General features: G+C 49.7%; 1 protein-coding gene across 6 annotated transcripts in view; it reads left to right on the top strand.

The window, feature by feature from the left end:
* Rnf220 (ring finger protein 220) overlaps positions 1-15,829 on the top strand; it is a 231,091-nt gene that overhangs the window by 186,380 nt on the left and 28,882 nt on the right. For all 6 annotated transcript variants that reach the window (XM_031378358.1, XM_031378355.1, XM_031378359.1 and 3 more), the window contains 2 exons: positions 7,604-7,736; positions 15,751-15,796. In XM_031378358.1, the coding sequence (XP_031234218.1) occupies positions 7,604-7,736; positions 15,751-15,796 (179 nt within the window). The remainder of the gene's footprint in view (positions 1-7,603; positions 7,737-15,750; positions 15,797-15,829) is intronic.

Raw genomic sequence — 15,829 nt, 5'->3', positions numbered from 1 at the left:
TTCTGTCCTGTGAGTGCCAGCTGCTACCCTGGGGTCTGGGTAAGTGGGTGCACAGCTGTTTTCAGGGCACCCTTGGGCACCTGCAGATAAGTATGGGCCACAGCTAAATACACATCTCTCGCTGCCTGCCCTACCCCCACCTCCTCAACCAGGGATGCCTATTAATCCTGACAAATGATGACTTACGAACATGTAATGCAAACTGATTCATCATACATTCAAATCCACCGCCCCGCCCCAGCGGGAGGCCCCAGCCAGACAAGTGTATTACACGGATAATGTATTTGACGTATTAATAAAACCAGCCGCATTGCTCTGGCTCGGGGACTGGGGAATGCCAATATACGATGACAGATCACATATTGATGAAATCCAGATGTTTGGAATCATAGTCTTGGGGCCTTGTTCATATTGACTGAAGGTAAAAAATGCCGTCTGTCAGCACATTAACTCTTCCTTTCCCGTGCTCAGTAGAGCCACCGATCAAAGGGCTTCTAGAAAGAAGAGAAGGAAGAAGGGGTAAGTGGGAAGACCAGAGAGGACCTCTGGTGGATTGGGTCCATGATGGATGAATAAAGCAGAAGGGACATGGTGTGCTCAGGTAGGATGAGTGGCTGGGACACTTCCTGGCTGATGTCTTGACCTCCTTAGCACATTGCGCTGCATGGGCAGCATCCCTTGCTCTGCAGAACTTCTTGCTTTTCATTCTTCCTCTTTACCATTCCTTTGAAGACCTTAATGACTTAAATGTCCTTCACCTGTGAGAGTTAATTGAGGTTCTCTTCTAGATTCCTCTTAGTGTGTATTCTCCTAGATGAGCTCGCTCTTCTTCGTTCTTTCATGTGATAGGTCTATCTTGGTTGCCTACCCTAGGCTGGGCCATGATCTAGGCACAGAGCCCACAGTGATGAGTTTCGGTTCTTCCCTGGGATCAGCGTCTCCTAAACCTATCATTGAGCATTTCACAGTTCCTCTAAGTAAATAAATCCCAAACTGAACTCATTGCTCTCCTGCGTAGCCTGATCCATAAACCAATAAGCAAGTATAGGAGTGTGGATGAGTAGGAGAAATTCCACAGGAGCCTGAAGGGCCAAGGCCATCCCCCTGCCAAAGGGTCATTGATCTCATTCAGTCCCAGTGGGAAGACAGACCAAGGCTAGGCGCAGATGATGGCTCACTTGTACACAGAGCTGATTTCATTATATCCTCACAAAAGTCCTAGGCGTTAGATACTGTTGCCAGTCCACACACTGGGAAACTAAGATGATCAGGTGATTGGCCCAGGTTCAGCACAGCTAGGAAGAGGCAGCTCCTAGAATTTTACTTGTTACTCTGTTCTGTGTCTTGGTCACTAGGAAATGGAAGCACTTCTTAGGACAATGGAGCCGGGAGAGGAACTGCAGGACACAGGTGTGCCTGATAGTCTTAAGAGCCCCAGTCTCAGGCCAGGGATGTGGTCAATTGAGTCTTGTCAAGCTTGCCTAAAGCCCAAGGTTTGATTTCCCGACACAGCGTCTGTTGAGTTTGGTGGTGTTTGCCCAGCATTTAGAAATTCAAGGTCATCTTCAATTTGCAATAAGTTTGAAGCTAGCCTGAGCTACCAGAGATCTTGCCTCATGTCATTTGTCATCAGAATTTAATGTCCCCTGTCTTAGGCAGGCAACCTACACCTCCTCCTCCTCCTTCCTTGTTTTCTTTCTTCTTCTTCTTCTCCTTCCCCTTCTCCTTCTCCTTCTCCTCCTTCTCCTCCTTCTCCTTCTCTTCCTTCTCTTCTTCTTCTTCTTCTTCTTCCTTTTCTTCCTTTCTTCTTCTTCTTCTTCCTTTTCTTTCTTCCTCTTCTTCTTTTTCTTCTTCTTCTTCTTCTTCTTCTTCTTCCTTTTCTTTCTTCCTCTTCTTTTTCTTCTTCTTCTTCTTCCTTTTCTTTCTTCTTCTTTTTCTTCTTCTTCTTCTTCTTCTTCTTCTTCTTCTTCTTCTTCTTCTTCTTCTCCTCCTTCTCCTCCTCTTCCTTCTCCTCCTCCTCCTCCTCCTTCTTCTTCTCCTCCTCCTCTTCCTCCTCCTCTTCTTCAGACAAGTTCTCACACTGCATCTTAGGCTGAGCTGGAACTCACTATTTAGACCATGCCAATCCTGCCTCAGATTCATATTACAGGTCAGACCAACTGCACCCTGTCTAGACTGACCAGACTCAATCAGAGTCAGAGAAAGCTCTCTTCTCCAGAGTAATGCCTGCATCTTTGGGGATTTAGCAAGGTTGGTAAAGATGAGCAAAGATGGGAATTTCCGCTTCGACAAATAAAGAGGGAGAAGGGAATCCTTTGGCTACAGAACTGGGAAAAAGCAATTAGGCCAACTAGAGGGGCGACAAGGCTAAGGACTCAGTGCAGGCCCCAGGAGCAGCTTTCCCCAGTCCTCCCAGTGGAAGATGGAGAAGGAGCAGCAAGTGCTGGCTGTCCCCAGTGGTCAGGAATTCCCAACAGAGGAGGGCAGCAGAGGGCTGGTCTAGCCCCCACCCCATCCCCCACCTCAATTACTCAGTACTTGATGGGAGACTGGAGGAACGGGCTGCAGAAGTGCTACCCTGGCTTAACCTCTTATCTCAACCTAATCAACACCCTTCTTAGAGGCTTCCGTCCAAGCCCCTCTGCTGTCTGGGAGTAAAGTTAGCCGCTGAGCAAGGGACCACTCTAGCGGTCACACAACCAGGGAGCCTCAATAGTTGGACCGGACTGACTCAGGCCCCTTGGAGTTGCCCTGTGTGAGGCTCAGGGGCCCCTTCCCCTCTGCCCTCCTCCGGCTTGGAAGACACCTATGGCAAGCAGAGATGTGGAGGTGGCAGGCCTTCCTGTGGCAGGGGTGGTGGGGAGGGAGGCGGTAATGAATGTGGACGGGAGGCGGAATGAGCGATCCATCTTTGCATGGGAGGAGAGGGGGCGGCGGGCGTTCCCCCCACACACTCACATACTCAATCAGGCGCTGTCAGACCTCCGGCCGCCTGGCATTTTGGTGAAGAATCTCTCAGCTAAAAATTGTTGTCAGTCCCATTTCCTCGTTATCAGTGCAAGGGCTGAGGCAGCGCCCGGGGATTAGCAGAAGCGGGGAGCGCTCACGCCCGCCATCCACTGCCGATAACACCGGGCCTCCCGCCTCACCTCCCACATTCATCATCTTTAGCACTGACAGCTCAGCCCAGTCCCTGTCCCCACCCCTCTTGTTCACCGCGGCTCCCCACTGTGCACAGCTTGGCTCTTGACCTCCCAGGAAGCTAGGCCTCCGAGAAGGCTGGGATTCAAACAGAGCTGGAAACCTGGACCCCACCTGTGGCAAAAGGCCTTGCCTGGCTGTTGGCTCTTGGGAAGATCTGTCAAGGGCTGGAGGAGGACTACTCAAGGCTGTGTCACATGAACAAGCCGTGAAGACCTGTCCAGGGGCGCCTCACTCCTTACCAGCCTGAAATGGACTCCCTGATTCTGGGAACCATGGGAAGGAAGCGCCAGAGGATGACTCCATCTGAGCCTAGGACAGGTTGGGGGAGGGGGGTGGAGATGAAGACCTCATTCCCACCCCAGCAAGACCATAGGCCCCTCCCCTTGGCCATCCCCAGTGGTTTTATGGCCCATTTTATGGCCACTGTAATGGCCCAGGTCAAAAGCTTCAGGGAGCTGTATTCTGGGAATTATGCAAACGAGGAGCAGGCCCAGGGCCAGAGTATGGATTTTGTCATTAAACCTGGGCAGGCCATGTCGTTAGTGCAGTAAAATCCACGTCATGACCACAGGTCTCAATATAAAATTATAGGATACACAGCGGGGGAGGGGAAGTAGGGGGGCACATGACTGTGCTGACACCTGCCATTCTAACCCTTGAGAAATAAAGGTGAGATTGAGGGCATAGGTTTCAAGTTGACCCCAGCTCATTCCTATAGGGCTCTTCCCAAAGCTGGGAGGGAAAAAAAAAAGGTTGGATTTCCCCAGTAAGGAAACAGAGGTTGAGCTGAGAAAAGCACCTGTCAGGGAAGCAAGAGAATGAGCACACCTGTGTGAGAATGGTAACCTCGGATCCCAGGCGCAGAGCAGGACTTGGACCCAAGAAAACCCAAAAAAACCCAAAAAAACTAACTTGGTGTTGAAGCCATAAAAGTGTTGAGCCCTGATGTCTCTGCTCCATGTGTCCTGGATCCTCTCTCATCACTTCCCCCTCTACACCCCAGATCCTAGCCAATTGTCTGTTTAAACTACCCTGTCTCCCTTCCTCCTCCTTCCTGCTTCCCTTTGCGCCCCATCCTTGTTCCTGTGGATCTTCCAGCCCTCTCACAGAGCTCCTGCCTCCCTCTTAGGTCTCACCCACATCTCCTGGAAATCAAAACTGTGTTTTTTACTTACCTCCAGAGCTCCAGTTTTCCTTACAATAATACTGAAATAGAATAATTGTTCTATAAATGTCTATTGAATAAGTAAATGAAGCCTTGAGACCAAAGCCAACGTCAAAGTCCCTATCCAATTCTGAGCCTCCATTTCCCTGTCTGTTGAAGACAGTAGCCCCAGGGCCTCACCCACCTCTGAGGCCACTTGAGAGGCAGAACTGAGACCAGAGCCCTCCTAAAAAGCAGGACCATTGGTGTCTGCTACTTTTACTTTTACTGCCTTCCAGCTGTCATGTAAACACTCGAGGCCCAGATACCAAGGCAAGTGGCACACAGTGGTACCACACACAGTAAGAGGACTTTCCTTCCTTAAAGACCTAGTCACACAGGCTGGAGCCCCTCCTACCCAGTCCAGGAACACAGCGAAGGCTATGATGTTCCTAGTGCATGACTTTGGTTAAGGCTTCTCTTTTCCTACTCCCCAGAACACACACACACACACACACACACACACACACACACACACACACACACACGCAGAGAGAGAGAGAGAGAGAGAGAGAGAGAGAGAGACTGCAGATGACTCAATCCAGGCATCCAGGGAGCCATAATCCTTTTCAGTCTGTGTCAAGGGGAAGCAGCCTCTCCTGCTCAGGCTGACCTAGGAGTTCCCTCAGGCATAAGGTTGCCAGATTTAGCAAATAAAACTATTAGACAACCAGGTAAAGCTGATTTTAGGAAAGTCAATGATCTCAAGTATCAATATATCCACTTTAATATTTGGGACATAATTATACTTTTTTTTCCTCAAGAACTCATTGTGTATCTAAAGTAAAATTTCACTGAGCAGCCTACATCTAATCCGGTAACCCTGCTAACCTATCTACCTTCATCACCACTGCCTTGGTCTTTATGTCTAAAAGCTGATTGAGACCTAACTTGTGAGTCAAAAGAAGGCGGAACAAGGCAACCTTGCCCTGGTCACCATTAGTGCCAGGCTGGAAACAGAGTTCCAGCTTCCCATCAACCCTCCGTGAACATGTGTACTGGAGAAATGTTGGCTGGTTGTTTTTTCCTTTTCTTTTCTCTTCTTTTCTTTTCTTTTCTTTCTTTCTTTTGAGACAGGGCTTCATTCTGTAGCCTAGGCTGGCCTGGAACTCACTATGTAGTGCAGGTTGGCCTTAGCCTCCCAGCAGCTCTTGACCTCTTTAGCCCTGGGATTACTGACATGACCCATTACACTCAGCTTGAAGGAGATTCTAGAAAGAGAAAACTCAGAATCAGAATTGGGGAGATTCACAAAAGACCTGTGAGGTTACCCAGGAGACGTAGTGAGATGACCTAGGACTGGAGAGGCAGCTGGGCTGGGAATACTTCAATTCCACACATAGAAACACACATCTATCCATGTAATTCCAGTCCCAGGGGAATCTGATGCCCTCTACTGGCCCCCAAGGGAACTGCACACACAGAGTGCAGACATTCATTGAGGCCAATACTGATACACACAAAAAAAAAATTCAAAAAAGATTTTAAGTAGTGAGACCTCAATAGGGAGAATGTGAATTTTAAGAATATAGAGGAAGTCAGGGAGAAGCCTCAGCAGGTAAAAGTTCTTCCTGTATAAGCCTGATGGCCTGAGTTCAGTCTCTGGAACTCATGTAAAAAGCCAAATGTAGTAGGTCACACCTCTAATCCCCGCATTCCTAGACCAAGATGGGAGGAAAAGACAAGAGCAATCTTGGGAGCCAGATAGTCTGAAGTATGCAGCTCAGCAGTAGAAGCAAGAGATGCGCTTGGGGCATAGAGGGATGGCTCAGAGGCTAAGAACATTTGTTGATCTTGCAAAGGACCCAGGTTCGATTCCCAGTACCTACACAGAAGCTTACCAACCATTTCTAACTCCAGTCCAGGGAATCCAATGCTCTTTCTGCCTTCTGTGGGCACTAGGCATCCATGTGGTGCACATATACACTTGTGAAAACATTCATCCATATAAAAAATTAATAAAATATAATAAAGAAAAGGTAAAAATTATAAAAAGGAAGAATGACCTCACCTCAAAGAGTGGAATTCCTAAAGTTGTCTTCCCACATGTGCACTTGGGTACACATATGCCCACACTCACAGACACACAGATATACACATTCCACATGTGCACTTGGGTACACACATGCCCACACTCATACAGTCACACACAAATACACAATACATGTATAAATGCTTTTTATTATGTTAATTTTATTTGATTTTGAGAGACAGATCCTCTGTGTAACCCTGGCTGTCTTGAAACTCACTTTGTAGACCAGACTGGCCTTGAATTCAGAGACCCGACTGCCTCTGCCCCCCAAGTGTGTGCCACCACACCCGGCTCATAAATATTTAAAAAAAATAAATAGCTATAGAAGTAGTAGAATGGACAGGACTTGATAGATACATGAATGTGGAAAGGGAAGTCGGGCAAGCAAGGGAGTGCACAGTAAGGCTAAGGTCACTGGAATGGCTGAGAAGGGACTGAAGTTATCCTACCAGAGATGGGCACAGCTGGAGGAGTAACAGGCCTGTAAGGAGTGACAAGATAGGAGATTTCAAATTTGAGTTGTTGAATTGTTGGGTTTGAAATTCTTAGAAGACATTCAGGTATTGGTGTCCATTAGACATTGGTTAATAGGGGCACAAAGGAATGCCAGGTAGAGGTCCAGAAAATAGGAGGTGGGCATTATAACCATGGGATGAACAAGCTCGCCCAGCACACAGAAGGAAGAAAGCAGAAGCTGAAGAAAGAACCTGGATTCCATGCTGGGACTCTCATTGCCTTGTGATAATACTGGGTCAGAAAGAAAAAACAAGGAGGGAATGCTTGTTGAATGACTGTAGGAATGAACTCTCCTTTCCCATCTCTTCTTTCTCCAAATCTGGAAACTAGGAAAGCAACGAGAAAAAGAGACAAGGGCCACTCAGCATTCTGGGTGATGGAATGATTAAACACGTGTGAGATGGGACGATCAAGGCTTGATTGCACAGAGCATTGATTGTGTCCCAATAGATTTCCTAGAGGGGCAGCCAGCTGAGAAGGCATCGTTTATGGCTGTGGCCTCTGCAGCTGCCAATGAATACCTCAGCCGTCTCCAGGTCCAGAATCCCTAGAAAGCAGCAGTAGGCTTGGGCTGAAGGCCTGGGACACAGGATTTCCCCGCTACAGACCAGCTCTGCTCATAGTGTCTGTTCTCCTTCCCTGGCCAGGTAAGAAGAAAGCAGTAGCGTTGTTTGACAGCCAAGCCCCGCTCTGCCCCATCTGCCAAGTCCTGCTGAGGCCCAGTGAGCTGCAGGAACATATGGAGCAGGAACTGGAGCAGCTGGCCCAGCTGCCTGCCAGGTAAGCCACCTATGGGGAGTCTGCCTGCTAGGGGAGTCCACGGCTTCTGCTAGCTACTCAGTCTCATGGGAGACTCTGGGGGGGAAACTAGTCCCCTGTTGCGGTTCTATGTTTTTTCAGTGATGTTTCTCACTTTATTTGGGAGGACGCTGGGGGGTGGAGGAAAGTGAATCCTCAGGGTCCAGCCTCAGAATAAGAGAAGCTGGACAGGAGGGAGCCAGCCACTGCCACGAGCCCAGAATTTTGACTTTGGAGCTGGATAAAAGCGGGTACAGGGTCTGGCAGCTCTACCAGAGGCCCAGTCTAGCCCTGTTACTCAGGGGGAGAAAGTGGCACCTTCTTTATAAACCTCAAAAACTGAGAGGGAACCATCTTGGGATGGCTCTCAAGTGTGTTTCTACCCTAGCTCCTCCCAGCCCTCCTCTGCCCTAGCCAGATCCTTGGGGAGGAGCCAGATTATCCAGAGGGCAGAGGAGAGAACTAACTAATTACCTCTAATCTGAGCAGTATGGATCAGCTGTTCCATTTTGTTCCCACAATCTTTGGGGTCAGGAATCCCGGCAGAGCACCGAGGGGTTGGCTGTGTCTGTTCCAGATGTTGGATGCTCAGCTGGGAGCTGGGACCATCTACAGATTCTTTCTTCCTTCACATCGTCTGGTGATAAGCTGCTGGCTGTCAGCTAGAACTCACTGCAGATGGGGCTGAGTCTAAAGCACTTGCATGTGTTTTCTTTACGTGGCCTGGGCCTCCTCATCCCTTGGTAGCTTTGGGGTACTTTGATTTCTTACACGGCAGCTTAGGTCTCCAAAACAAAATGTACTAGCCAACAAGATGGAACACTGAGGGGGAGTGTGTAGCTAAAGATCAAACTTAGAGCCTTTTCCTACCACCGGGCTCCAGCCTGGCCTGAATCACCCTTTCAAACGGAGCCTCAGAAGTCACTTAGTGCCACTTGTAGTACTCCATTGATCAAGGCATTGCGAACCCCCTTGGATTCAAGGTGAGAGGACGTGCATCCTTTTTGATGGGAGGAGTGGCTAGATCCCATTCTAAAAGAGCACGTGGGATAGAGACCAGGCATCAACCATCTTTAGAAGCCACCACGTGCCCCACAGAGGAACAGCCTTCCATTCCTTCCTATTGCTTATTTCAAGACATCAGGCCTGACTCAATGCAAGGCACAGTGGTCCCAAAATTCCTCTGTCCTGGAAAACTCGGTGTAAGAAAGAACTGAGGGAGGATGAGGATAGAGGCTGCTACATCAGAGCAGTGTGAGGCACCAAACCCAAGAGAGAAAAGAAGGCTTCCTAAGGGAGGGACTTTAAAGGAAATACTAGTCACCTACTGGCAAATTACTCCAAAACGTAATGGCTTAAGACATTTATTGGGACCAGTAAGAAGGCTCAGCAGGTAAAGGCTTTTACTACACAAGCTGTAGGACCTGAGTTCCACCCCCAGTACCCAGATAAAGGTGGAGGGAGGAGCTGCTCTCTGACCTACACACATACAGACACAATGAAAAAAAAAAAAAACTGTCTATTTCTATGGGTCACCAGTTCCAGGACAACATAGCTATGTTATCGTGGGTAGCTATGGCTACTAGCTCTGCTTCTCTCCTAAGGCTAGAGAGAAGAATGTCACCAAAGGCTACAGTCATCTGATGTCTGACTGGACTGCAGGCTGTTTCCAAGATCGTTTGCTTCCATGAGCTGTAAGCAGGAATCTCAGTTTCTCCACACTTCTCCAAAGGCAGCTTTGACTGCCCACAAGCATGTGAGCCAAGAAAGAGACCCCGGGAAGGAAGCCACAGTGCCTTCCCCGAAAGCCTACACACTAGTCCGACCACTTTAAACTGTTCTAGGCTGTAAACTGGGTGTGACAGTGCATAGCTGTAATTCCAGAGACAGAGGCAGGAATACCTGGAACTGGAGGTCAGCCTGAGCTTCGTAATGAGCTAGGTAGTGAGATCATATCTTTAGATAGGAAGAAAGGAAAGGTAGGGAGGGAAAGAGACGGGAAGAACCAGATGGAGAGAGGGACAGAGGAGGAAGGAAGGAAGCAATGGAGAAAATCACCGAGCATAGCTCATACTCCTATATTTTTGGTTGTGAGCCTAGCCTTCATTGGCTGACCCAACTTTCCAGTCCAGCCCAGTCCATACTCAAGGGAGGTGAACTTTGCTCTAAAAGCTCTCATTCTTAAAGAAGACAAAAGTATCAGAAAAGCACGTGGGCACACTTTAAAAGCCCCACAGAAGCTATAGTGTGGTAATAATAATGAACCTCGTGGAATCCACTGTCTGACAAGAGCTTTATATATTCTTCTCACAGCTATGTGATAGTCATGCATTGCTTAATGGTGGGTATACATTCTAAGAAATGCATCCTTAGACATTTTTTGGTTATGTGAGCACCGTGAAGTGTACTTAAAACTACATTGCCACTCGGCAATGTAACCCCATGGGACCACTTTCAGATATGTAGCCAGCCCGTTGCTAATTGTGGTGTGTGACTATAGATATAACTCCCATTTTACAGATGAAGAAATGGAGGCACAGACATGTTAAGTGACTTCTCTAAGGTTGTTGCCCGCTTAGTTATACATATAAGATTTGTCTCGAGCAGTCTTGACACCAGCGCCCTGCTCTTCGCCTCCCCTCCCCCATCACACACACACCGGGGGATTGACCTGTCAGGGGCAGAAAGTGAAAGAAACATCCTGCAAGCTGTACCAGGACTTCTGGGTAATTTGCTTCCAATGAAGAGGACTTCAACCAAGAACAGAAAACCGCGGGGATCTGCAGAGCGCATTTGGGAAGGGTGCCTGCCCTGCTGAAAAACTGTTCTTTTTGCCTCCTGAGCGAGAACCCCCGCCCCAGCCCGCACCGCCCAGGCCATCTCCCTCTCCTTTTCCGTTCCTTGCTCGTGACCCTGCATAAATCCCTCATCATCCACGTTTCTCAGAGCACCCACAGCTCGCGGCTGTCGGCTCACGTCCGGGCCTATGCCTGCACCCCCTAATGCCCACGCCGCCCTCAGTACGTGCACGCCCTGCGCCCCTGGCACGCCCTCCTCCCCACCGGGTGTCTGACAGCCGGACAGCGGGATCTGCACAGCAAGTGAAATTCCCGTCGGATCGATAAAGCCGAAGCGCTGGCGGCGACGGGTCGATGGTTTTATCTGTCTCGGCCCCGCCGCGCCCGGCGCGCTGACAGTCGGACCGGCCGGCAAAGGCGTTCAAGGGCAGCCGCCCCCGCCGCCCCCTCCCCACGCGCGCCCCCTCCCCGCGGCCGCTGCGTCCACCGGACTGCGGGCTGGACCAGCCCTGCCGCTGCCGCCGCCGCCCCTGTGATTTATCTGGATTTTTAATTGGAAAAAATTTGCGAATTAATTGATTTCAGGAACTTGCCAATTAACATTGTAATTGGGTGCGTGATAAATTCCCAAGGAGCGTGTGTCAGCTCCCTCCGGGCTGACGGGCAGCGCGAGCGAGGGTCCCCAGCCTGGTTGCCCTTGCCCCGCCCCGTGCTGGCTCTCTGGGACTAGCCCAAGGATGGGCAAAGGAGGTTGGGAAAAGAGCTCCATCCACCCCACCCACATTCCTTCTCCCCACCATCAGTATCCTGAATAGATGGACCGGTTCACCGAGGAGGAAACTGAGTTAGTCCCACAGGAGGCAGGAGCCGGAAAGTGAGCCTCCTGGATTCGTGACCTGTGGCCAAGTCCACCTCCTCCCCGCCCTCTGGCTTCATCCGGGCATGTGGCTTGGCTCCTCTCCCTTTGTTTCCAGTGCTGGCTCCTCCCCTCTTCACTCTACTTGCCCCACCCCACCCCACCCCTGTTACCCTGCCTTTGCCTCCTTTGCTCTCCCTCACTTGTCTTTCCTCAGCCTAGCCCGCCCTGAGCCCGTGGGTGCTGCTGCCAGGCTAGACTCCCAGGTAGTTCTACTTCTGGAACTTTCTAGATGGAGCTCTTTGGCCTTCTGCCTCCACTGCCCAACAACCTACGGCAGCTCCTATGTGTGCTTGGGGGCTCACAAACGAAGCAAGGACCTTACAGCTCCTAAGCAAAGGAAGCTGTTTTTCACAAACACAGGCTTGACACACACGTATGCAATGCACAAACTCTCCATTCCCACACAGCTCAGTATACACACGCACATACACACTGAAAGAACCCACCTTCCCAGAGATGAACATTCCCAGGTACCATGAACAGCCAAGTCCCCACAGGAAAAGCAGAGTTCTCAACACCTCACCCCATTCTGTCTCTCCCCACCTAGAACCTTAACAGGGCCTCCCTTAGACCCAAGGGCTTGGCTACGTAGAACAAAGCGTAAACGCTGGGTCAAACACAGAGTCAGAAGGGCCTTCCTTCCATGCGAGAGTATGGCCCACAAGTTAGTGAGACGTGCCACTATGAAGAGCGACTGCAGGCAGAAATGGAGGCAAATCAGGGATCCAGGGGACCATTGATGAGGCTGCCCTAGGACAGCGGCTGAAAGCGGGGCATGCAGAAGAGTAGATTAAGAGGATGGAGAAGCCCAAAGGACTTACCTAGGATACTTATTAGGAGAGAACATTCTGATTTGGATGGTTGGGAGTGTGTTGGAGGTAATGTCCACAGTCAGAGAGGAAGCAACAGGTAGGACTCTGGGTGACTTGAGGCCAAGATACCTCTGAGATGGCTTCGGGCTAAGGGCTCCATGTGTGTGTATAGAGAGACAGACAAGGACCTAAATGGGGGCTCAAGATGGCAGGGCTCTGAGACCTCTCTGTGGCCCCTAGACAGAAGTTTCCACCAGTTAAGAAGAGACAGCCCTGGGCATGGAACCTTCACAGGCTTAGAGAGCTCCTCTATGGGAGCCAGCCTCTGGGCAAACAGCCTCCTCTGGGAAGTGCTTTAAAGGGGCTGGAAAAAAATCTAAAGGGAGACTGGGTAGCTCCTAAGGAGAGGCGGGGTGTACAGACGGCAATGCCCCCACCCCTACTTAAGCCTTATTTAAGGCCGGCCTCGGTGTTTGGTTGGGTAATGAACTAGATAAACAATTCCCCAAATAGATTAAAACGAAGTGTAACTTACAAAGGCGGCTGGTGATGATGGTTTATTCCCGGGCAGTGCACCATTTCTTTATTTCCAAGGATAATTCAGTGTAAATCACCTTAATTAAAAGTGTCAGCCCAGCCCATGAATATTGTACTTAGGAACGCGTTTCCTAGATCCCAGTTATAATTTAAAACCCATGGATCACTAGGCAGGGAGTGACTGAGCAGGGAGAGAAATTGTTGGGGGCGGGCTGTGGAAACAGGGAGGGACGGAAGTCAGAGCTGATGGGCTGGGCGGTAGCTCAGGACCCAGACCTCTCTCCTCCGAGGCAAGCCACGCACCAGGCTCTAGGGCTCCAGAAAACCAAGAAAACTTGCCGTCAAAGGGGTTGATAGAAGAAAGGGAAGGAAAGGGTATTGCTGAAAGCCAGGGCAGGAGGCCGAGGCTGAGCTGGCCCCGTGTAAGCAAAGGAAAGAGCTTTGCTGAGAAGGATGGAAAGATGGGCTTGCCGGATCACAGGCTGGACATCCTGACCCCAAGTGAACCCATCCTACTTACTGGCAAAGGAGATGAGCCCAGGATTGGCAAGACCCTGCCCAAAGCTGCACAGTAAGCAAGGAGAAAAGAAATTCAATGTCCTGCATAACTTTAGTGAGGGAGAATTAAAACAAACAAACAAACAACCCTGGAATTCCAAACCCTCTATGGACTATGAGACCACAAAGGTGTCTCTTGGTCTTGTCTTGGTTTTGGGTGAAATTACATTCACAAGGCCCCTGTCTCTGCCATCTACCGTGGGGTACACAATAAATCCTTCATTACTTCAGTTTCTGATCTCACCCTAATACAGCCCCAATAGATAGATAGCCATGTCCCAGCCCAGGGTCAAGTACAGCAACAGCGTGGATAGCAGACAGCTCACTTTGTCTGCAGGGTGGCCATGCTCACATGTGTTCCCTGAGTGAATGAAGAAGTTAAGAAATGATAAAAGTTATGAACTAGCAAGCCAGTTCCTCTTCAGGGCACCTAAGCTTCCCCCTCCACATGCCCAGTGCCTCCATCAGAGCCAGGCACAGACTGCTAGTGAACATACTGGAACTGATAGAAGCTTTACTAGAAGTCCTTTCTAGTCTGTGCTGTTCCTGCTGCATGAACAGACCGGTGGCTCTACTGTGGCTCTATTCTGATTCTCAGACATGGCCCTTCTGCTATGGAGACTGGTAGCTTTTGCAGTGCCATGTGCATGTGATCCTTGAAGCGTGTACATCTGTAGGTGTGCATGTATCTGGGTACGGCAGTGCTTTAGAGGAGTCTATCTCTGCGTGTGTTCATGTGGACTTTTGTACATGAGCCATTCATCATCCAGTCTTCATGGCTGTTGTGGATTTGTCTTTATGGCCATGTCTCTGGGAGTGACCCTGTGCATCTGTATGCATGTCTGAGTCTCTGGGTGTGACTCCCCACATCTATGTGCCTGTTGGTAGAATGATAGTCTGTATGTACCTTGAGACCAGGGCTTCTTAACCTTGGCGCTATTGACATTTTGGGTCCGATAATTCTCTGTGAGGGGGGATGTCTAGGATAGTATAGGATGTGGAACACTGTGCACCCACTAGATGCCAGTAGCAACCCCCTTTCCACACCCATTTTGAACAATCAGAAATCAATCAAAACTATTGCTAGGGGCCTAGAATGTAGCTTAGTTGTGAAACATTTGTCTAGCATGTGTTAGGTGATGTATGTATGTATGTATGTACGTTCATACATGTATATGTAATTCAGACATTGCCAAGTGTTCTCTGGGTGTGCCCACATCCCTTATTCCACTGACAGTCACTACTTTAGCCATGTCTGCATTTGATTTTGCTTCCACATCATGCGTTTCTGTTTGGCCTAATTGAGTGCCTGAGCACATATGCAAATATTCCTTATGCATATATTTACTAAGTTCATATGTGCCTCGTGTACCCTAGTTTCAATGTATCTGTGTCCTTTCATGCTTTCTGTCTATGTGTCTGTGGACGTCATCCACCTGTGTGCTTTTTATGTGTGTGTGTGTGTGTGCGGAGAGCCTATGAAAATGGGCTCTGTCTGCCTCTGTGCATGCATCAACAGCCCCCTGCATGCATGCATTTGTGTGTGTGTGTGTGTGTGTGTGTGCATGAGCATCCATGGATGCACACGTGCCAGTGTGTGAGCACAAATGCAGGTGTTATAGTGGAGGCAGCCTGCAGGAAGGGGCAGGAGCAGGGATATTAATGTTTCTGAAGTGGATCTGATTTGATACGTCTTGTTCCATTGTCAGCATCTGTTTAGCGGGATTTGTAATGCTCTGTGGCTCTGGATCACTCCTGCTTAGCGTGGGATGTGGCCTTGCATACCAATTTTGTTATTAAACACAGTCCTTGCCTCCCCCACAACCCATCCATCACCTCCCACCCCAGCCCCCGCCCGTTCTGAACTGCCCACCATATTTCAGGGCCCAGCACTCTCCTGCCTGCCACCCGATGCCGGAGGGCCTGGGGCTGACAAATTGAATCAGGGGGAGATCATTCCTAGCCTAACACAGTTTGCAGCGTGTTGGAGGAAGAATTGACAAGAGTCATGTCAGCCAGCCTCATCACCCCAATCCCGTAGGAACTAAGAGCAGGCTAAGAGCAGGGAGGGCTGAGGAGGGAGCCCCCAGGACAGATTCTTCAGGGCTGATTCTAGGTAAAGCCCCTTTCTTCCCATACTCTGACTGGTGCCTATGTCCCCTCCCAGGGGCCAGCATGGTCCTTGGCACCTGGAAGCTGAGCTAGGTCCTAGGTCACTGGGTTGTGTGTATTGGGCGGAACTAGACTGAACTGGCTAGACTATGCCATGCTTGCAAATACCTTCTTTGGGGCTTAGCTTGCTAATCTACCCTCATTCATGAGACCTGGGCACCAGGTGGAATAGTCACCCTGTTCTTTTTCTTTCTTGACAGCAAAACTTCCCTTCTGAAGGATGCCATGGCTCCAGGCACCCCCAAGGTAGGTGGCCAATTACGCTTTCCCTCTTGCCTA

This window comes from Mastomys coucha, unplaced genomic scaffold (genome assembly GCF_008632895.1).
Source record: "Mastomys coucha isolate ucsf_1 unplaced genomic scaffold, UCSF_Mcou_1 pScaffold18, whole genome shotgun sequence".
In the NCBI taxonomy this organism is placed as follows: domain Eukaryota; kingdom Metazoa; phylum Chordata; class Mammalia; order Rodentia; family Muridae; genus Mastomys; species Mastomys coucha.
Note: the sequence above shows the minus strand (reverse complement) of the source record. Positions and strands in the feature narration are given on the sequence as shown.